General features: G+C 41.9%; 1 protein-coding gene across 7 annotated transcripts in view; it reads right to left on the minus strand.

The window, feature by feature from the left end:
• PATJ (PATJ crumbs cell polarity complex component) overlaps positions 1-23,164 on the minus strand; it is a 165,917-nt gene extending 142,753 nt beyond the window's left edge. For 2 of the 7 annotated variants that reach the window (XM_082228718.1, XM_082228719.1), the window contains exons 1-14: positions 22,768-23,155; positions 20,786-20,841; positions 20,529-20,695; positions 19,775-19,969; positions 18,676-18,815; positions 17,859-18,054; positions 17,241-17,369; positions 13,393-13,614; positions 10,367-10,457; positions 10,143-10,234; positions 8,834-8,975; positions 7,349-7,489; positions 2,694-2,770; positions 857-913 (exon numbers count right to left, since the gene is read on the minus strand). In XM_082228718.1, coding sequence (XP_082084844.1) covers positions 857-913; positions 2,694-2,770; positions 7,349-7,489; positions 8,834-8,975; positions 10,143-10,234; positions 10,367-10,457; positions 13,393-13,614; positions 17,241-17,369; positions 17,859-18,054; positions 18,676-18,815; positions 19,775-19,969; positions 20,529-20,695; positions 20,786-20,807 — 1,671 coding nt within the window. In that variant the 5' untranslated portion in view covers positions 20,808-20,841; positions 22,768-23,155. Of the gene's footprint in view, positions 1-856; positions 914-2,693; positions 2,771-7,348; positions 7,490-8,833; positions 8,976-10,142; positions 10,235-10,366; positions 10,458-13,392; positions 13,615-17,240; positions 17,370-17,858; positions 18,055-18,675; positions 18,816-19,774; positions 19,970-20,528; positions 20,696-20,785; positions 20,842-22,767 lie in introns of all 7 variants that reach the window. The other 5 variants (XM_082228721.1, XM_082228720.1, XM_082228715.1 and 2 more) reach the window with 5 other exon arrangements.
• Positions 23,165-23,715: the final 551 nt, after the last annotated feature.

A 23,715-nucleotide genomic window follows, 5' to 3' on the forward strand; every position in this document is an offset into this window, starting at 1 on the left:
ACCACACCTCTGCAGTGTTATCTATAGCTTCAGCAGTTTTATTGCTTAATGTCTAATGGCTGCATTCAGACATCACACTAAACTATGGTTCAGTGAAACGTGAGCCTCCACCTGGGTTTGCATGCTCGACCTTCCCCTCTCCTCCTCCCATGCAGCCAGAAGGAGGAGTTGACAAAATGTGGTTAATATTGTGAGATTCAAACAATCCAACTCTGGTTTCTGAAGGAGGTTTGTTTCAAATAACCATAATAAATGTTTCCCACAGTTCCAGGTTTGGACAAGATGGCAAAGTGGCAGAAAACCAAAAGCAGAAGCCAATGCCCATCACCTGAAAATCTCAGATGATCGAGAAAGTTATATGTTTATTTAGGCTGATGAGATGTAGCTGGTCAAATGAAATCCAGCAAAGCGAGTTGGCATTGGTCTGTCCTTTTGCAGATTGCATACTAACTTTGTGTAGCTTCTTACAGTAAAGTCTACACTGCAGCCTGTGTTGCTCCCAGCTGGTAGTCAAGGTGAAGGTTTGATTTACAAAAAAATGTTTCTGGCTTGCATTCTTCAACAACTCCTGTCCTAGCAATCAATAAGCCAAGACATCGGCACAAAGCATTTCAAAGAGCAAAGCTGCTAAATACAGTACTTGACATCTAACCAATATATTTAATTCTGCACAGACTATCATTTGAAAAAGGACAGAATAGCTTGTTGGGACAAATTCACGTCCAGCACATAAAGAGAGATACAAACCCGGAATTTGCCCAAACTTTCAAATATAGTAAGTTCTAAGTGGGTGGTTCACTATATCTATTTACACTCCCAGGGTGTTACAGAAATAGAAAAAGGGACGACTCAATACCTTTGAATATTTCTGTAGCTCAGCATCATCTGTGATTGGCATGTCCACAGTTGAAACCTGAAGATTAAAAAGGAGGGATTCCATGGGTACTCATTAAAGCATTATATTTATTTCAAAGTCAGTGATCTAAACAAAGTAAGTGTACAACAGATGTAAAATAGATAAATCGTAGCAATGCCCCTTTGTGGAGAGAAGAGAGAGTGCTGATTATTCTACATGTATATTACTAGGACAGTGGTGTATGGATACAGTTGTGCTGCTCCTATAAACATAAGAATATGACCCTACAGGTCTTTTTAATGGTTTGGGCACATCTGAAGGTGCAGCACTGCTAACACAAAACAGGTGTGGATCTAGTCAGCTCCTTGGATGAGGGACGACCAGGGACCCCATGTAAAATAAAGATATAATAACAATTTCTTTTAAACCACCTTGAAACAAACAATCATACCAGCAGTAATTCTGGAATGTCAATGATGCATTGCCAGCAGTGGTTGAAACTGAATTCACACACACTTTTACTTGAGAGCTTGCTTGCGTAGAGATTAAATTGCATTAGAGCCTAAATGCGCGGAGATTAAATGAGAAATATCACGGTGCATTGTACTGTACACTTTGCTCATCAGACCCTACCCCCCCCCACCCACCATCAGAAACACAGGTGGGACAGGGCCTTTTCAGCTGTGTCACCAAAATCTGAAACAGCCTCTGAAGAAAGATGTCTGCTGGGACCTCTTGCTGCTCATTTTCAGACAAGACTATTTTGCTTCAGAAATTTAGATATTAACAGCACTTTAACATTGTGCATTGTTTTAATAATCTGTAAAGTGCCCGGAATATTTGTAAGGCAGATATAATACTGATAACTAAATTAATGATGCCACTTCCTCATCAAGTAAAATAAGATTTTGTATAGTTTCAAAAAGCTACTTACAACTCACTGTAAAACTACTGTCTGACTTCAGTCATGGGGTTAGGAAAATAATTGACTAGTTTCATTTATATATATTTAAAAAGGGCAGACAAAACTTGAATATCATGGGGTCACCTTAATTGCTTTCAAAAAGTCCAATCAACTATAGATCATTATTTATTGGAAGAGAAAGCTCTTTGTTGATCATTGAAATAAAAGGAGAAATATCTAGTGGATAGCTAGCAGCACTAAGAAATAGTTTGAATTGATCAGATGGGGTTAAGACAACTCCAATTCTTTATCGCCTGCACTGGCAATCAGTTTGCATCTCAGTTCAATTTGAAGTGCTTTTGACATTTAAAACCCTACATAGCCTTGGACTGCAATATTTTAAGAATTGCCTCCATACGTACGAATCTGCCTGACAGCCACGATTGGGGGAATTACGGAAGGGTGGAGGCAGAAAGGACGTGGACCTTTTAAATTGTGGTGCCAAGATAGCAATACCCTTCTAAAGGAAGATCATCTGGCACCATCAAACTCCCTGGCACTTTGGCACACAATGCCATCACTCCTGCTGTGAAAAATATTCCCAGAGGTGCATTCTCCTACAGTCCCCTCTTGACTACATCACTGAAACAAAGCCTTCCCTTTACTAGTGAACATCTTCCGGCATCGCTCTTTGAACTTTGATTGCTGTTGTTGCATCTTCTATTGGTATATTTCGCACCATTCATGTCTTTGGTAATAACATTTTACTCAACATTCTAAATGTTGTGTTTTGTTTACAACCTTGAGTGTTTGGGGGGTTGCTTTTTTTAACTTGTAGCTAGAAATGCAGAAGATAATCACTCTCGTTTATTTGTAAAGAATATTAAACTTACACTAAATATATATCACAGAAACACAGAAACAAACGCATACCGTAACTTCAAAGTCAGGTCCCAGCAGTTTTTCCCACTTGGATTTTAATTTGTTTTCTGGCAATTCTGGAGCTTTCCCTAGATGCAACAATTAAAATTTAAGACCAGATCTTGAGAAATTCATCCCCCCCCCCCCAATTGCACATTAATAAAGCACCAACATATCTATACCTACATCCATGTACAAGAAGAGTGTTACCCTGGGACAGCAGTGGGGAGGGGGCAGTGCACTCCTAGCTTCCCAATGCTGTGCACTGATGCCGAGGGGGGGAGGGAGAAGGCAGCAGGGAGCTTTGCAGCTGCAAAAATAGCAGCAGGAGCACTGGATTGGCTCCACTGCCATTCCTGCTCTTGCCAAGGTCCCTGCTGTCTTGGCCCTCCCCAATCTGTGTAAGCAGCTGCGACATGCAGTTTTGGTAAGCCAGTAAGCTGGCCGCTGCTAACCCTGCATCCAGGAAAACTGTAGAATTCTGCCCTGTAGAGCAGAACATTGCAGGAGAACAAAGCATCATCCAGTGCTGTTTGTTTTGCTTCAAAAGTAAGGACAGCAACTGTTGTGTCAATGAGACATGAGCGCTGCATTGTTTCGCTGCATCAATTGATCATACTTGGCTGCAAAGTTCAGTTCAATTAACTTAGAAGGACCAGTTGACATTTATAAAAGCTGACTGGGCCATCATTCACTTGCAGCAACTCCTCATCAAGTACTACATCAACAGAATGCACTCACGAACTTTATACATTTGGCAGACGTAGCAACATACGGTTCTGGTTGCCTCACCTCAAAAAGGATATTGCATTGATGGGAAACGTGCAGAAAAGAGGAACAAGAATTACACTGGGGAACAATTCCCCCCCCCCCCATTTTCTGTTGCATGAGATTTTTCAACTATTCTTATATGTTCTTTCAATGCTGATTTCAAATCTGAAATTGATTTTCATGTATGTGCTATAGTTATCTTTCAACTTCCGACTTTTGCCAATACAGTATGTCATATTTACACTGGGGATAAGTGGATACTGACACGTTGATCTACCCTAACCACATGGTAATTATTGTTTTGCAAACTTAATTTTTATTTTTATAGTTTTGTAACCTAAACATTTGCATTTTTCAGATCAGACCATGGCTTCTTCAAGAACAAAACCAACTTCAGATATGAAATCAGCACGTCAAAATTAGGTTAGAACAACTGCAGGTATCAGTGCTACAAAAAATTTGTTTCCCAGTGTTATCAAGAGGATGGAGCAAATCCATTTTGAGGAAAGGGGACTTTCGGGAGGGGGAAGGTACATAAGGGGAACATGGGGAAGGTGCATAAGGTTATGCATGGTACGGAGAAAATAGGCAGATAAACATTTTTCTTCCTCTCCCATAAAGCTAGAAGCTGTGCCATCCAATGAAGCAGAATGCTGTGAAATTAAGGGCACACAAAATAAAACCTCTTCACACAGCACATAGTTAAAAGTATAGAATTTGCTACTACAAGAGTGATGACCAGCAACTTGGATGGCTTTAAAAAAAGGACTGAACAAATTCATGGAAGAGGCTAGCAACTGATGTGTTCTACCTCCACTGTAAGAGGAAGTACCTCTGAATACCAGTTGCGGAGAATCCTAAAAGCGGAGAGCAGGGCTCTGTTCAGGTCCTGCTGGCAAGCTGGTCATAGGAATCTGACTGACCAGTGGCGTAGCATGGGTTGTCAGCACCCGGGGCAAGGCAAGTAATTTGCACCCCCTAACCCATGGATTTTAGCAGGGGGCAGAGAGCTGTGAGTGCGACCGCGCACCCCCCCCCAGAAGTTGCGTCCGGGGCGGGCGGCCCCGCCTGCACCCCCCACGCTACGCCACTGTGACTGACCACAGTGAGAACAGGGTGATGGACTAGGCAGGCCCAGAGTTCTTATTATAAAAGCCTTGCTTAGCTTAATCAGGCCAGTGAGCCATGTGAACTTCAGCTTCAGTTCTGAACCAGCCTTCCATGGGAACTTGGCTATCTTGACATTTATATCTTTTCAGCTTTCTTACTTATGCAACCAGAGCGGTATTACAGCCATGTAAGACAATTTGACATGGCTAGACAACATAAAAATGGCTGGCTGCCCTGCATTTGACCCCAGCCAGAAGCTCAGCGTACTTATAAAAAGTTCCTTCCCTAAGTAATATTTAACTTGCAGAAGTCAAAAACTCCCACAGGCAGACAGAAAAGTTCAAGTAACAGTGGCACCAACAGGAGGATAAGTTTACCGCAAGCTATTTTATTTTATGGCTTATTTTGTTACCATTTGGGACAAGTAACAGGACATTACATATGAGCCGCACTCCATGTTCCTGAAATCCTAATGCATACTGCACTTACTTTAATGCTTTTCCATCTAAAACCACATGCATTATTTTGTTATTTATGTTTTTAAAACATACAATGTCACATTAAATAGAACTACTGCAGGAAAGATCTGTTTGAACAGAAAATCAGCCAGTCTTGTCTTGAGTCTTTAACTTAAGAGAATGGGTTTTGCTTTCATTAGAAACAGAGAACCACCACAGCATGTCAGTGTATAGTGTTTAATGACATCCTAAGATATCAAGGAAGAAGTCATGTATTTGAAAGTAAATCCCAAAGAACTCACTTCCAGGCAAAAACACACATAGGGATTGGATTGCATGCATTTCATCTTCACTGATAATCCTTCAAACATTTGAGCAAAGTGTCATTTTGGAAGACTCCCAAATGACACAGGCTAGTTTTACCTTTGCTACCTGGTAAGAATTTATTCAGATGCACTGAGCTTCTAAGACTCCATTGTGCCTTTTGCATGACCCTGAATGTCCAAGATAAATAAACAAAAGATCTCTGCAAGGCCACAGTGAAACTTAAGATTATTTCTTTTACTGAACTATATCAAGATTCTGTATCAAGAATCTTGCATGGGATTCATTTTTATGAAAGCAAGTTCCTTTGAAGGCAGTGTTATCTTTCCTACACAGCCCTATGTAAACTTTTGGAAGAACATGTGTGCAGTTTTATTAAATGAATTGTAAGCAAGCTGCCATTGAAGCTTTGTGTACACAACGCTCTGAAATATGGAAACATATAACTGAAGACATACGGTTGCTAAGTCTCTCTAGGTAAGCATCCTTAAATTGCACGCCTATCTACACTTATGTGGCTTCATGTAGCTCTTAATAAAGCATTGTCTGTAACACCAAGCCTTATGACACCGTAAGTCAATGCACATGGAGTTGAACTAGCGTCTCTTTCAACCACATTCTGAATATGGCCAGACAGGAGTTAAACCATTGGAACACCTGTCAAGACTCCCCAACCAGATGCTCTGAAATAATGGTGCAGTCCACTATGGAGTCAGATAACTTTTCTGGACCAGATCTTGGGGTCATTCAGAGAAGCTGAACGGTGGAAGATTCAGGACAGACAAATTGAAGTATTTCTTCACACAGCACATACTTAAACTTTGAAATTTGATCCCACAGGGTGTAGTAATTGTCACCAATTGGATGGCTTCAAAGGGATTTTAGACCTACAGGATCAGAGGCAAAGTGCAGTCTGTGGCACAATGGGTCAGTGCATCTGACTGTTAACCAGGTGGTTGGTGGTTCGAGCCCATCCAGGGACAGCTGTGGACAGGAATCCTGCATTGCAGGGGGCTGGACTAGATGATCCTTGGGGTCTCTCCCAATCTACAATTCTATCATTCTAACCAATGCATCATACTGATGCTCAGGTACTCGGCTAGAACCCAATAAAGGGTTTCATGCAAACATCATATTAAATTATATTTCACTGACTGTACCAACATCATTGTAGCTGTTAGGGCACACCACTGTTTAAATCTATTCAGGAATTTGAATTAAAGCTTAGCACAATCAGACCTAGAGAAAAAAGACATTTTATAAAACACACTTTTTACATTAAGTTTGAAAGGCGTTTCTAGAGTTTAGACAGGGCATTAAATTAGGGGCGTTTTAGTTTAGTGCTATTATAATTAAGTGCCTGTCAGCATTTCCAATATAAGCACCTATTTTTGGAATTTAATTTGGCCATTAAATTCTGCTCCAGGGTGAACTTTTATAGACAGTGTTTTAGTATCAACCATGTTTGAAATGAAATGACTGCTTTTAGCTCTCAAGCACGAAAGGTAAGTGAATATATTTACCAGTGTGAAAACACTTTTACATTCCTGTATCCTAAATGGTTTTTACCTTTCTGTAATAAAATAAAATTTTACGAAACGACAAGCCTACAGATGTAGAATCGCATGCCACAGACCACTTATTTTCTTTTAAAATCATTCCAATTAGCCTGTGAATGCCCCAATATGGTGAAAACGGACGAAGTCATCACAACTTGTCAGCTGCAGCAGAAAACAAGGGTTCCAGCAATTCTATAACTGCAGCATAATGCGTCTCCTGTACAGATACAAAGCTTCAAAAACAATAGACCCAGTTTTTAATGTGCAACAACAAAAAATATCCTGCTGTTATTAGGCCTAATTAGGCTGCTACTAAAATTAATTGCTCAATATCCCCCTCTATTGACACTCATTTGTCCTACTACTACTTAAAGACCATATATGATATGGTTGGCAAACAGAAGGTTAGTGTAGCAAAAGTCTCCTCCAAAGATATATCACTTACCAACTGCATGTCGTTTTTGCTTCCTCTCGTTTTCAGAGTTGTCTTTTTGCTTTAGAAGTTCCTCGTTATCACTATCTACGGTAGTCTCAGTCTCCACGGCACCAGCCAAGGATAAGGTTGGCATATTTGGCTGCACTGCAACTGTTCCAAAAGTTTCCAGTCAATTGCGTAATCCAAGGATTGTATGCAAGAAGTGTACTTATATAACCTTTTAGATAGCAAGCTCTCTCTACTCTACCTACCAAAATAGTAAAGAAATGGGCTTGTTCACCCCAAGAAGTTCTTAAAAGAGTAGAATTTATTCCAGAATTTATTAGAAATTATTTATTCCAGAATTTATTAGAAATTATTAGAAAGCTTATTATTGAAAAGAAAAAAATAACATTGTTGTAGGAAGATAAATGGTTCCACAGTAATCAGTACCTTATATTTAGCACGGTAAATATAGTTAGTTGGACCACATTATAGCATTTTGAGAGCTCTGTTGTTTATGTGTTAATTTCTGAAAGGCCCCAAAACTAACAGATTACCAATGATGTTCTCAGTACTGGAGTATGTTGCTTTTGTTGTTTATTACCTACCCTTCACTCCAAGGTACCAGAGCAAGTTACAATGTTAAAACACACTATTAAAACAGTTTAAAATAGCTTACAATCACAAAAGGTAGCTCCAAAACTTCCAGTGTCAAAAGGCAAGGTAAAGAGTTGTGTCTTCAGCATTTGCCGGAAGTTATACAATAAAGCTACCAGATTAACCTTTGTGGGGAACAAGTTCCGCCACACAGAATGCCTTCTCCTGAACCACCACCACTTCTGTGGGCAGAGCAAATACTAAGAGGGCCCCACCACACAGCCAATCTTAGCACCTGAGGGGCTCTGTAGAGAATGAGACTTTCAGGTTTGTAGGGCCCCGAGTTGTTTAGGGCTTTAAATACTCCTAGCCCCTGAGGGCACCTGAGTATCCAGTGACTGAGCTGAATCCATGAGCATCTCCCAAGCTGCAAACATGGCTCCTTCAAAGGCAGGCTGCCTCCACACCTCCTGGACACAAGAACCTGGGACACAGAACACCCCTTTCTTTTCAGGATTCAGTTTCAGGTTATTGGCCCACATCCAGCCTACCACTACCTCCAAGCACAAATGGGTTGTTATTGATGTTTCTTTTTGTTTGTTTGTTTGTTTGTTTGTTATGAAAAAATAAAGTTGTGTGTGTGTATAAACTGGCATAATATGATCTGAGTTACTGCTGCAATCTGTAGTAACCATGGTTACCCTCAAGTGAAGTCCCACATAAAACCTTTAAGAATGTACTCAGAAGAGTGGAAGAACATGACCAGGATGAACTGGTTCTGCAGGAATGACCAGTCATGTAAATAAATAAGACTGTACCACCAGTACAAAAATGCCAAGGTGTTCAGTGAAATAAATGCCAAGGGATTTGCATTGGCTTAGAAGAACATTAGGTATAGTTAAAGAAGAGCTTTACCTCTGCCTAAGCCTTTTTCTGAAGAGAAAGCAGGAAACAACGGTTTCTTTCGAAGCAACGCCAGGTGTACAATTGGGCCTGTATTTCGCAATGCCTCCACCACCTCTTGGTTGGTATAATTCTGAATGTTGATCCCATCGACCTAATACATAGACATGTATGACACATACAATTGGTTTCTAAATGGAAATCCATGTCAGAAAGCAAGTTGCTTGAATGATAACACCAGTTTTAAGGCTAATTACAGGGCATTTCTAAAATCCGAAGATGAGCCTGATTGCTCACATTAAATAACATGACTTAAGCTCAACAGGGCTCCCTATCAACCCAGACACGAAAAAGCAATTTATTTGCTTATTTATTAAATTTATTTACCACCCTTCATCACAGGGGAGTTCACAACATAACACAAATTGGTCAGTTGCGAGACTGTGTGCATGAGTGAACACATTCTCAGATTATATGGGATCCTTGCAACTAAGAGTTCTGGATTTTTAAAATAAAAGTACAGTGGTACCTCGGGTTACATACGCTTCGGGTTACATGCGCTTCAGGTTACAGACTCCACTAACCCAGAAATAGTACCTCGGGTTAAGAACTTTGCTTCAGGATGAAAACAGAAATCGTGCTGCGGCAGCGCAGCGGCAGCAGGAGGCCCCATCAGCTAAAGTGGTGCTTCAGGTTAAGAACAGTTTCAGGTTAAGAACGGACCTCCGGAACGAATTAAGTACTTAACCTGAGGTACCACTGTACACAGGCAAGGGAAAAGTTGACATCTGTCAGCTTCCCATCTATCTGCATTCCTCTACACCATACTCTGTAGCATTTCCCAGAGTCCTTCAACCCCCAGATTAGACTGTCAAGAAACGACAGTGGAAAGGGGGAGGCAAAAAAAGGTACCTTTCTATAAATATGAGTTCTGTTCCTTTCACAGAAGGAACGTGAGGATCCAAGCCATTATCCTATACTATCACACACATTGCATTTTCTGCAGAGGTGAACTTGCGGTCAGTGGTCATGCCATTTGTATGCAGCTGCAGCCACCAGGGAGTGGTGGGAGGGAGCTGCATGTGACTGATGCAGTCATGTGGACAGCACAGACTACATAGGTCTTGAATGTACTTTGCTGGCAGGGAAGCTTTACATAAGGGAAAAGTCACTCGCATTTGATGGACGGCATGTGAAGGGGATTCTCAGACAGCAAATAATCTGGAACAGATTATTTTATGCCTAACATTCTCAGATCTTACACCAGTAATGTTTTGCAAAGTATGATTCTACAGCCTGCAAAAATAAGACTTAAACTTACAGCAATAATTCTGTCATGGACTTTTATTTGACCGCTGTGTTCCGCAGCACTGTCAGGTATTATGTTTTTGACAAAAATCCCTGAAGATTCTGCTTAAAGAAAAGAAAAAGAACACTGTTACTTGTTAATTCTGCATTTTGAATGCGTTGAAATTTTACAGATTCCAGGAAAGAGTCCATTTTGTGGGGTTTCTGTAGCAAAAGAGAAAATGTCATATAACTCACCTGTATCAGAAACTCCTGAATAGCCAACAATTGTTATACCAAGACTCTGTCCATCCTTCTTAGTCAACTGAACTTCATGAATTTCATTTTCCTAGGAAATAGAAGCATGTTTTGAAGCTTGAAGTTTCAGATTATAAACATCTGTATTAAGCACTTCTCCAGCTTCTGCCATGAATTCCCATAACTCATCTCCCAACTGGATGCTTCTTCGGTCCCAGAATCCAAGGGCAATATGCTTTTGCAATCTCAGTCCACAAGAGGTTTCTTACTTTCATAGCTTCAGTACTGAAACAAATTCTTCTAAAGTGTTCCTGTTGCTCCTATCAGTGGCTGCAGCAGGTTGTCAAAGGAGTGGGACTTAGCTCAGGAGCCATGATAAATTCTGACATTTGCATTTCACACAGGAGTAATTTCAAATGCGCAATTCCCCAACGTGAAATTGAGGTGGCGAATGCAGTAAGGCATTTTGCCACCTTAGAAAGGCACATGAGTTTGTCCAAAGTAGGATACAAAAGGGGAAAATAGCTGTAAAAGAGTGGTTACATACATATATGGGACAATATGATTTAATTTAATGGATAAGCAAGAATGTGATATGTCCAAGATGAAGTGAGGGCAAAGATGGAAGAAAATAATCAACCACAAGGCCACACTGCCACTAACAGCTTAGAACAAAGTGATAGAAGATATTGAATTGCACTAACTAATCATATATGTAAGGTCCTGGTACTAGGAAACGTCCATCGTGTTGATCCAGAAGACTAACTCAAGGCTACAGCAGCATGGGCACAAAGTCAAGAAGTTATTGATGCCTCTTCCTCCTCCCCTGGCAGTAAAAATGCAATAAACTGGATGGCGTACAAATTTGCTGCCTGACATGACATCCCAAACCAGCTGCCTCACCCTGGCTCCCTTGAACTTCTCAGTCCACGCCGGAAAGCAATCATATTGCATCAAGAGGCTGCAGTGAGTCTCAACAAACTCCATCTCTAGCAAGCAACTGATTTGGGTCCACCATGGAGTTCCTTGAGGTTAAGGTGATTAAGTCAGAAGAACGGCACTGGGGCCGAGATTACACCTTCTCTCCTTTCATCTGAATAATGTTTCATTATTCTCCAGAGGCATCATTAGACTTAAAATGCATTTGGAATCAGAGTACAAAAACTGAAATCACCTCAGCCAGGGCCACCCCCAATATACCAGTATTTTACAGCCCTAAATGGAGCCGCAAATGCTTCTTCCCTAGCCAGGAGGCATATTCATAGTACCCAAGGCCAGCCAGCAAATCTATTTTGGCACCTGAGGCAGAAAACCCCACATGCAGCTTTCCCCATCCCTGACAGTAAAAATTGTCATAATAATGAACGGACAATTACATAGCAATTTGCTGTCCCTTTCATGTCTCCCCAAAGCAGTGGCCTGCTATCTCATTCTGTCTAACTGTTGGGCAGCAGGGCCCACAATACAAACCCATGTTTCTAAGAGCCATGTCCCCAAATATCTCACTGTAGTAGCTGAGAAGGAACAGAAGCAGCAGCAGTGAAAAAACCACACCACCGGGCAGGAGAGAGATCTCTGAAAATATTCCACGCCTAAAAAGCACAGTAGCAACAGATGGAATACGAGCACAGCTTTGCTTACATTTCAAGACCTCCTGCATACTTTGAGTAGCATTAGTTTATTTTAATTACTCAAAACTGAGAAGGGCTTTTGTTTAAACAAAACACTTTAATGTGACAAAAAATAAAGATTTGTTAAAACCATATTTGTAAGATGCATTTTAGCAGCAAATGTATTAGTGTAGGCTACAAGGACTCTAGCACATCATTACATTACCCCTGGAACTTAAAACAGAGGGCTGTGTCAAGTGCCAAACCTTCTTTTGGATAAATTTCTAAATAAGGGGCTGGATCCAGACTTTATCGTGCTTAGATTAGACCCACTGAAATCAATGGGACGCCAGTCCTACATCAGTCATGAGTAACTTAGGCCCCATTTCTTTTAAGGGGTCTACTCTCTAAGCATTATGACTAAGTTTGGATCTACTCCTAAAGTCTGAATACCATCTTTTGCATTGTTTTTGGTAGGTGAGGTTAAACAGCTCTGTTGGGGGACTGTCAACTGTCAATAGGGGTTAGATCAGTGGTTCCCAACCTTTTTTTGGCCATGCCCACCTAAGCATCTCTAAAATCCTGATGCCCCTTTCCTGTGACATATAATTCTCATTATTCAAAAAGGGAACTCCTACCCACATGGAGGAAGCCTAAAAGGCCATTCACTGTTAATAACTCATTCTCGAATTGCCCCCCCCCTTAAGAATCAAATTGCCCCCCTATGGGGCGTGTGCCCCACATTGGGAACCATGGAGTTAGATGAATTTAATTTAGTAGTCTGATTTTTAATATTTTGTTAACTTTCCCAAACCTTTAGATAGGCTATGAACCAAATATGTAAGAAGGGTGACCCCCCCCCCCATGTATACACCTATATTACATAGGTCACAAGTATAATGAGCTATTCAGGTAGAACAGATTATCCCGCCTACTTCGGTCATCACAAATAGGTTTATAAGATTAACAACTACAAAAGATGAGGCTATTAAATAAAAGGGAATCTTAACAATACTTTAAAGAACATTAAACCTGATAGAATAAGGATTTTGCCCAACAAATATAAAACAGCCATTATCAGGGCTAGGTGAGCCTCTCAGGGGAAGGCCTTCCCTAACAAGGGCATCCACTTCAAACAAATCATGTCCAGTTGAGGCAGAAGGAACAGCTGTAGAAAATGAAGGGAGCTCAGCTATAGGGAAGTAGTAAATAATCTAGCAAGAGAGTCTGCGGATTTCTACAGTGAAGGTGAGTGATGGTGGAGGTGGTAGTGACTATTTTTGGAACATTTGCTGAGATGCACCTTGAGGGGGGCAATTATAGCCTTGAAATCTTGCAATCTATATGGAGTTTTCAATCGTGTATTTGCTGCAGAATGCAACTCGTGGAAGAACTGCAAAGAATGAAGATACTCACTGTTCCAAATCGCCTGTCGTGAAAAGGAGACAGCATACCAACAGGCTGGGCTACAGGGGTCGGCGGTGTCACTGTTACTTCACATGTGGGGTCTCTTGCAACAACCATCTTGACACGGTTCCCGCAGTTTCGCAACACTTGAGCCACTTGTTCACTACTCATTCCTTGCACGTTTGTCCCACCAATTTCCAAGATGTGGTCACCAGTTCTGAGTCTGCCATCCTTTGAGTAGCAAACAAGGCTTTACTTTTGCATAGTTTTAAGATTTGCAACTAAAGTATAATTAGACACTGCCAAACTATAACTGCATATCCCGCCCCCCCAAAATGCCTCCAGACCGTGCAAAATGCTATCAAATGAAACAATGCGGCACCAAATGCTACTTTGGGGGGGGAAAGCCAAATATTAAATATCCAATTTCTTTAAAACCTACTGTACTTCTTTGGTTATTTCATAAGGGCAAGGGGGCGGGAATTAGGAAACTACTACAGAAAAATATTTGTAGTTTTGCAACTTCCTATAGAAACTGGTCTATTAAACAGAAAAGCAAATAGAGGGGTTTGGATTTAGTGCTCCTAGAAAAAAGTGTCTTAAATGCCACATGCACATTGCAAGACCATTTATTTTTAAGTAATTCTACATACTTTCCACCAAACTATATTTACAAGCAAGATCACTCTCGGGAAAAGTAAATAAATTATAGGAGTGAGTCTTAAACCATCATTTTTTTGCGAGTAAAACATTTCAGATAATGTCTCAATACAAAGCACCAAACCCAAGTCCATAAACCCCCAGACATGCATGGAGAATTTGACAGAAAAAATCTGATATGCTTTCCCCTCATAAGTGAACATTCTGGCTTCTGCAAAGGTTCATAATTCAGATTTAGTGGATATGTCATTTTTCAGACTTTACATGAACAACCATCCACACATGAGCTCCAGAACACCAGAAGAGCGGCTCAGACAAGTATAGGGTGGTTACTTCTGCAAGATGGATGCATGCAAGAATCAGATTTCTTTTTGTCACAGAAGTAGCTGGTGTGATCTCCCATGAGCTGGTCCTCTGCTATTACACTGCCCATGTGGAACAAATTGTTTGTGTGAGCAGCTATTTGCCAAAGTAAACTCCCCAAGCAAACAATGTCTCAATATCAGTGCTGGCTCTTCCAGTCAGTGGCCTTTTTTCATGTCAAGGCAAGACACAGTATGGCTTCCTGGGACCGTGCTGGCTTCCACTAAGGAGCTCACACCGGCTTTGTTCCTCTCTGGGGGCTTCTTAGCGCAGCATGGAACAGCAGCTAAGCCAAAGTTTTTCTTAGCATGTTGTCTGAACCTGGGATTGTTACTCAGGTCTCTCCTCCGTAACCACAGGACAAACCTTGGCTACAAATCATGGGTAAGGAAGAGAGACCTTAAAGACAAACACTGGTTCAGATGACACACTAAGCCAAACTTTGGCTTGGCTGGCTGGCTGAGGTAAAAAGTCCACAAATGAGCAAAGAAAGTGCAATCCTCTCCTTGGGAGTCAACATGTTCACCCTATGCGAGGGTTTGGCTTAGCGTTACGTGTGGATGTGGCCATTATCTCTTCCTCCTTTTCTTTCCAAATTTAACACAATTACTCTCCTTTTTGTACTGTACCCCTATTCTTAGTCACTCAAGACTGCTGCAAATTAAGACAGTATGACATATGCTTTTGGATGCCAAAACATTTTGTTCCTTACAGCAAAACAGGTGTTCCAAAGGCACAAGAGAAAAGCATTCATTATAACAGACAGTTTTGTAGAGGGGGCAGAACAGCCAACTTTTAAAATTTCAACTCTTCAAGTCTCCCAACTTTCATTTATATTATGAATTGGAACACATCCTATAATCTGTCTCTTTTCCGTACATTAATATTAATAAAATGAAACAGAGCCCTCTTTGTATCCACAAGGTTAGAGGCAGCAAGTTTTAGTCAAAGTTGCATTGAAACGCCAATCCCAAAAGGTGTAGCATCCTTTAGTGCCAGCTGATGGACATGGAAGCACAAGAGGTTCATAATTTCTAAAAAAATAGGGTCTCAATTCCTATCAAGAGCGCACAGTCAGCTGACTCCAAAACCCACAGCCTGTAAAGCAACTTGGGTTGTTGCATGAAGATTCACAACTCTATGATCATGTAGGTATCTTCCTGGCATGATCAAGCTATAGGTGGAAACACTAACAACTGCCCTGGACTAGAGCCAGGGAGACCTGTATCCTATTTTTTGCCTGATATACCTCACAGGGTTGTTGTGAAGATAAAAATGGAAGATGCAGGGAACTATGTAAGCCACTAAAATTACTTGAAAATGTCATAATTAAATAGTATTCCTATTTGAACTCATATTTATTATTCTGGGAATCTCAACCATGAACGCTCCAGATTTGCAAAGTCCGGAGAGTTCTGTGTAAGAGAGCTCAAATACAACATAAGTTGTATTAGTTCCACAGGCACCAAAACAAATATGATTCGTTTATAGACTTTCTTGCTGCATTCACAAACAACACCAAAACTTAGTTTTGAACAACTGGTAAGCCTCGGCCGCACACATTCACAGCAATATCCCAACCAACTTCCAGTTTCTAAGTAAACTATTGTGTTGTGTGCTGCAAATTAGGTTGATAGAATCAAAATCTGATTGGCTAGGAAACCTCTGTGAATAGAGGGTGAGGGATAGTTATATTTATATTGTAAACCACCCTGTTATCTTTGAAGGGTGGTATAGAAATTTAATTAATATTAATAATAATAGTTAGGAAGACAAATAGGGAGGATGGGAGCAAACTCACTGCTGTTAGTACATGTAGTGATTAATTGAGTTTGGCATAATGCATGAATACAGCTTTGTGTTGCTGCTCTTCAATGCTTTAAGTCTAATGGTTAACATATTACTGATCTTTAGATGCAAATGGTGCACATGTTTTCTAAATTCCCCTTCTTACTGTGGCATACTTGAAAAACCATTCATCTGACTTGGAACACAGACACTGTCAACATTTAAAATTAGTTATCCTTGCCCAAGCTTTAGTTTTGCTTTTATAGATACTGACTCTTGAGTCTTGAATAATATCAGTCTTCTTTGATCATTATAAGTAAAGGTAAAGGTACCCCTGCCCGTACGGGCCAGTCGTGACCGACTCTGGGGTTGCGTGCTCATCTCGCTCTAGAGGCCGGGAGCCAGCGCTGTCCGCAGACACTTCCGGGTCACTTGGCTAGCGTGACGAAGCTGCTCTGGCGAGCCAGCACCAGCGCAGCGCACGGAAACGCCGTTTACCTTCCCGCTATAAAGCGGTACCTATTTATCTACTTGCACTTAGGGGTGCTTTTGAACTGCTAGGTGGGCAGGAGCTGGGACCGAACGACGGGAGCTCACCCCGCCACGGGGATTCGAACCGCTGACCATACGATCGGCAAGTCCTAGGCACTGAGGTTTTACCCACAGCGCCACCCGCGTCCCTTTGATCATTATAGGCATGTGGAAATAAAGGCCACGGACTGGAGTCAGCACTTCTGCCCAATTACTGTCCTCTCCCCACAATGGAATGAGCAGCACAGCTAGGATTGTGCTTGCCACTCACTTTGCTAACAGCAGGAGTGAGGTAGAAATGGAAAGAGATGAGTATAACTCTGTCATCTTTCTCCATTGTCTAGTGAAAGGAAGTGCAGGTTAAGCTAGGCAAGGGGTCTCCAACCGGTTGCATCAATCACCCACCACCAGCACCTGCCACTCTTTAAAATACAACACCTTAGCTTGCTTTGAAACTCCAACTGATAACTATTGGATGTTTTGTTTTAAAGAAGGACAGAGTACAAACCAGTTACCTTATCTGCCAGACCTCCAGGGACAACAGTCCTCACCACTACGCCACTTGACTTTCCTCCTACAATTCCGAAACCCAATCCTGAGCCATCGTTAACCAGCTCTACTTCCTCAACATGGCCCCAATTGATCTGGAAGAGACAGAAGATGAAAGTCTGTTTATCATGATACTTTTGGGCTGCAATAGTGTGTATGGTTATGTTTTTATATTGTAAGCTGTCCTATGATCTTTGGATGAAGGGTGGTACAGAAATTTAATAAACATTAAAAAATAAGAATGCACAGCACACAAAAAGTTTATAGAACAACACAGGAGATAGCATTTGAACTCAATGGGTTACTAGCTAGTTACTTCCTACAAAGCAATTTTTTTATTTTTACAACTCCATTTGAAGTTGCAAGGTTGTTCCAAGAGAGTTGCAAGTTGACACATACATCTAGGAATATGTTTTTTTATTGCATATTTAGTTTGATCTACATTATATCTGTGTGGAAGACAAAGACACTAATCATACGGAGTTAAATGCCCCAGTGCAATTTGTCGAGCATTGTAAACACAGTACAATGTGTTTTAAGACGTTTGTAGTTCAAAACTCAATTCTGGCAAAGCTGTAACTTACCATTTCAAGTGAATTAACATCACTTAAGGAGGTTGAGGTCCGACTGCTTCTCTGGGTTGGCTCCCTGGCCACAATCAAATGTAAGGAACCTGTGGCTTGCTGGAGCAATATAATGGCCTGTTGATGGGAAATGTTCTGATCCAACAGGGTGTGATTAATGGCCAGTATTTGGTCATTCTCCTTTAATCTTTGATCCCTTGGATAAAGCAAACAAAATGCTTGAAAAGAGCATGCCAGCATCTTCATAACAGATTGTCAAGGACACAAACACCCCCCACAGATATGTGGGGGGATACAGAACTGCCTTCTCTAATAGTATTGCGGTTGGCTGGTGCAGCATAGTGAGAAAAGCATGAGTTGTCCCTAGTTTGTGTCATACTTGTCCATAAATTCATTAAAGTGACCACTATATCTCAGCGCCCACCTTCTGAATCACAGGAATCATGATGGGGCTCCTTGGCTACTCAAGTCTAAAATGAATGCTCAACATTATTATCATTATTGGCTCATATGCTTTCATTATACAGAGCCACCCTTGGCAGGCAGCTGTCCATACTGCCCCTGTACTCTGCTTCTAGTGCACTGTGGTGTCCAGTTCACATCCGCTAATCTGTGGCAGGCTGGTGGGCAAGATGTCCTGCCTTACAACAAGGAGATTTGACAAGACAACTCTTGGCTGTCTTGCAACTCTAGGGTCCTGGCAATGCCAATAGTATTTAAGAACAATGGTTTTAAAGAACAGCATGAAGAATGTCATACCCTTTATTCAATTCGTGTTATTTTTATGAGCTTTGACAATATGAAACAAGAATCTCACCTGGCTGCTATGCTTCCTGGCTGAACTTCCTTGACAAAGATACCGGGTTCTCCAAGACTTTGGTTTTTAAGAGCAACCACACTAAATCCAAGGCCTCCATTAAATGGCTTCTCTATTGCAATATTTTCTATTTGCCTGCCCTAATAAATGAAAAATAGAAGCAATTAACTTACAATATTCTATTCATTTATCTTAAAATACACACCCCCAAAAAAACCCTAAACAAGCAAAGCCTAGTGAGAACCAAATTTCATGTGTGGCTTCAACTTGATGTCATTACAAAATAATAACATTACATAGAATAGTGAAATTGACCACTAAACTAGTCCCCACCCTTATTGCTTAGCCTGGACATTGAGGTCCTCCTCCGAGGGTCTTCTGCTGGTTCTCTCACTTCAAGAAGCGAAGTGACAGGGAACCAGGCAGAGGACCTTCTTAGTAGTGGCGCCCTCCCTGTGGAATGCCCACCCTTCAGATGTCAAGGAAATAAAGAATTACATAACTTTTAGAAGACATTTGAAGGCAGCCCTGTATCAGGAGTTTTTAATGCTTTTATTATGTTTTTAGATATACTGTAAACTGCCCAGAGCAGCTGGGGAAACCCAGCCAGATCGGTGGGGTATCAATATTATTATTATCAGTGCTTTTCTTCTGCGGGGACACAGGGGGACACACCCCCCTAAACATTTTGTCAGTCTTTGTAATTTTGTCAATTTACTGTATTTATTTTTCCCGATTTGAACTATAAAATGGTGATTTTCTTGAGTCAAAATGAGAGTACCCCTAAACATTTTTTTAGAAAAAAAGCGCTGATGATGATGATGACTACACACTTCCTGAGTTTTTACAAAAAGAACATTGAATGCATGCAAGAATCGAAGAAAATGCCACAAATTCAAGGTTTGGCAATAACCTGCTCAAAAAATACTTAGAACATGGGCTTTCTATTACTTACCATTATACAATTATAATGCACCCCCCAAAAAAAAAATACACTTGCATGCTTTGCTGTACAAATGTAAAGCTTTAAAACCAGAAACATTTGGACTTAATGGGATGAGAAATATATATTTAGTCTGCCAATGGTGCTGTGCCATACCTTTGCCATCCTCTGGATTGCCAAATTAAACTCATCAACTCCAGGCTTTGGAACTAGAGGAGTCATCTGATTGTTTTGGTTGCAAGTCATATAAACGTTTCCATTAGCAAGAGAATTTTGATCAGCGTCGAACACCAGCAAACCTCTCCTGGTAAAATCAAAATCCACTGAACGATTTGGAGGCATGTAAGCGAGCTGTGGATAGCAAGGGAAGACATTTGTTTGCACAAAGAATTGTTTCTTCAGCCAGTTGATTTGTGAGTCAATGCATTGAGCGCTTCTTATTTATCTCAGGAGTGGCCAAATGTAGGAAAACCTCTAGGAAAACTTCAGATGTTAGGTTCAAGGCATGATAGCCGGAAGTTTGACCTCTGATGTTAAACCTTTGTATAATATTAGTAACAAATCACAGAGTGGGGGGCGGGCCTTGTGGTCATCTATTTATTATCTATTTTAGTTACTGAATTTCTATCCCACCCTTCCTGCAAAAGGAGCCCAGGGCAGGACCCAACCCTCTGCTTGAGGCAGAAAACCCAGACATAGAACGTAATTGTCTGAAAGCAATTAGTGAAAGATTTAGTAAATCCATGATAGATTACAATGATGACAAATTTACCATAGAAGTGACAAAACATCAGCATTCACCCCAAGCAGATATATAGTGTAAAACAACATTGTCAGTGATGAATATTTCATTAATTCATCCCTCAAACATAACCACCAGCATTGCTAAACTTCACAGTCTTTAACTTACTTGTTCTTTCAGTTGCTTGATTGACTGCTGAAGAGTCAGCATATGATTAAACAAGGGGTTCTTGAGTGTATTGTACAGGAAAGCCAGATTATCGATCTGTGAAGTGTCTCCTCTCTCGTGTAGCTTCAATAGCAGACGCTCCAGAATCCGCAGCACCTGCTGCTTATCTGTGGGATTCCATAAAACATCACACATTAAACGCCTGCTTTGAAATATTTGATTATTTGACCAAGAGATTCTTTTCCAGAGATGCCTACCTGCAACAGGATTTTCTGGCATGTTGGCTTATCTGTGCTGCAGTAGTCAAAATAATCTGCATTTTAAAATAAAAGTACAAGTTAAGTTGAGGTCAACATGTTTCTTTGTGGAGCAAAGATGTCACACACACACATAATACCTGTAACCATTCTCAAAAGCTGCTTCTTAAAATCCCACATTCAGTCAAAATGTTTGGAGTTCATGGGGGGATTACTATTGTGATAAATACAGTTTCTTCACTAACAGCACAATCTTAACCATATCCATTAATACGCAAGTCCTATTGAATTCAGTGGGGCTTACTTCCAGACAACAGGGGTCAGGATTGCAGCCTAAAGCATTTAAAAGAAAAAAAATTCCCCAGCCACAAAACAATACGCATTATCCAATATGTATTGTTATTTAGCATAACACAAACAATGCTGAGAAGAATTATCCATGTGGCTATTTAGCTTCCTGCTACACATAAACATAGAAGGGACCCAGCAAATTCAAAAATTTACACCCCTGCCATATTCTCCCATTATGCGAGTTTAAATTCACATTGGATTACTGTTGGCCTCCCTGCTTTGGCACTCTTCCAAGTGGTGCTACAGCAGCAAGCCCTATCATTGGCAGCAGAATTAGGCAGCTGGTTTGGGGTGTCACAAAAAGGCTTCATATGATTATTTAATTTATTACTATTGCATTTTATTGCCAGGGAAGGTGAGAGGGGTTTTGGGGATTGTTCTGCCTTGAGTGGCAAAATAAACTTAACTGGCTGTGGCTATTATGTGCATGGATTGCGGGAGGGCACACTTTGCTGTTCTGCCTTAGGCGGCAAATGTCTTAGCAGAGCCATGCCTGCTGCAACCAATCCTATCTGCTTACTGCCAAGAGCAGGCAGAGGCAGCAACAGCTTAGGTTCTCTCTCTCTCTGGACAGACCCACTTGGCCCAGTCTCTTCCACGAAGCTGCCCAAAGGCAGTTCACAAATGACAGGAGATGTGAAGCAGCGCTCACCCTGGGAAGCCCTGCTGGACCTAACCCTCCCTGTGCCACCAGCCACAGAGAAAGGGGCAACTAGAGGAAGGTGCAACACAAAAAGGGTCAACAAGAAAGAGAAGGGGGGAGGCTCCTTGCCGCTCCACTTGTTCACTTTGTCAGGAGAGTGAGACACAACTGCCATCGGCAGGCAACTCTCTGAGCCCTAGAAGTAGAAAGACGTCGGTGCTGTTGCCACTGCCCACTGTAGACAGTGGTGCAGCACAGGGAAGATGGCCCGTTGTCCTCAGAGAGGCACAAAGCTCAAATTCCACCAGCAGAGGTGGCTGCTAGACCTCAAAAACAGGTGGTGTGAGGTCAGTACAGGTGTGTCCACTCTCAACCTGTGGGTGGCCTCACAAGCCCCCCCAGAGAGGCTGTGTAAAGAGGTGGAGAGGCAGAAACTGCTCAAGCAAGGTGCAGCAGCTAGTCAGGGGCCAAGGTGTGGGACCTGTTGCGCCATGACTGAGAGCTACAACCAGGCCAAAAATAGCTTTTCACCGCTTCTCCTCCACCCTCTCTTAGGTTTTAAACTGTTTATGTTCAAACTTTGAACAGGACAACTCCCAAAGCGGCCACCACCATGCAATAATCAAAACCCCTCGCCAGGGCCAAAACAAGGAAGTCCAGTAGGTGTGGAAGCTTGCAGTTAAAATTAGAATTTCCATCTTTTTTATTGTTGTTATGAAATATTTTTAGCCTTGGATAATTAGAAGGAAAAGCACGAACTGGGAACAAACCCCACAGAGATTTAAATCCCAGCTCAGGGCTCTGCAAAGCAGCCCAGCCCGAAGCGCGACAAGTGTTTTCGACGAAACTTGGAAACATCCAGGAAGTAAGTGGAGGGCGCCCTGTAAATGCCCCGCCGGTTGCTTTTCCAGCGGCTGCGCGCTGCTTCTCTTTCCCGCAAATGACAGGGGGCGAGGAGAGGGTCGCCTGTTCCTGGACCCCCTCTTACCTGGTCTCTGCGGGGGGAGGAGAGCTCTGCCACGGCTGCCTCTTTCGGATCTTCCACTCGCTCTTACCTGGGCGGAAGCGAGAGCCTGGATTGGAGCCGCGCCTCACCTGCAACACAGGAAGCTGGCAGCAAGGGGGAGCCGTGCCTTAGGCAAGGAAACCAACGCCGGGAGAGTCCGGATCTGGAGGGGAAGGAAGGCAGAGAGAGCGGCAGGCAGGAGGCGGCGAGGTTTCGCCCCGCTTGATTTCCGCGCGGTGTGAACCAACAAGCCCAAGGGCCGCGGGGAAGGCACCGGGGCAGGCACATAAAGAAGTGGGGAGAGACATAGAAGGAAATAATCCAGGGGTTGAGGGGGGCGTGAAAGAGAAGCAAGATGAAGGGGAGATAAGCGAGAGGCGCCAGCGCGCCATTAATTCCCGACACGTGTGAATACGCGGCAGTGGCGAAAGAGAATCCAGCTGGTTTAGCAGTAGCTGTTTATGAAACCAGCAATATGCTCAGCCCCAAGCATGAAGAAATCATGAGTCAGTTTATGGGTTTTTTAAGTTGGAAAAAAAAAAACACAAGTCATATTTGGCTTTTACTTATTATTAGAACTCGGGATAAATAGTTTTTAAACTTTTCCTAAACGGACAGGAAATAATGAAGTTGCAGGCAACCAAGTGTCTCAGAGATGCATTCTCAGCTCCAGGATAGTTCACGTTAGTTATAAGAATCTTCTTAGCAAAGTATTGTTTTGCTGTTATTTATTACCTGCCCTTCACCAGGGCAAACCCAGGTAGAGCACATGGACACAATCCAATCTGGTAGAGCATGGAGTACGGTGGCAAGTCATCTCGGTCCAAAAGGGTCCGTAGCTCCAGTGGCAGTGAAACCAGAAGCAGGGAAGTGGGGTTGCAATCCTAAATTTACTTACCTTTGAGAAAGCCCCATTGAATTCAGTAGGGC

Source organism: Podarcis vaucheri (genome assembly GCF_965113315.1).
Source record: "Podarcis vaucheri genome assembly, chromosome: 6".
Lineage (NCBI taxonomy): Eukaryota > Metazoa > Chordata > Lepidosauria > Squamata > Lacertidae > Podarcis > Podarcis vaucheri.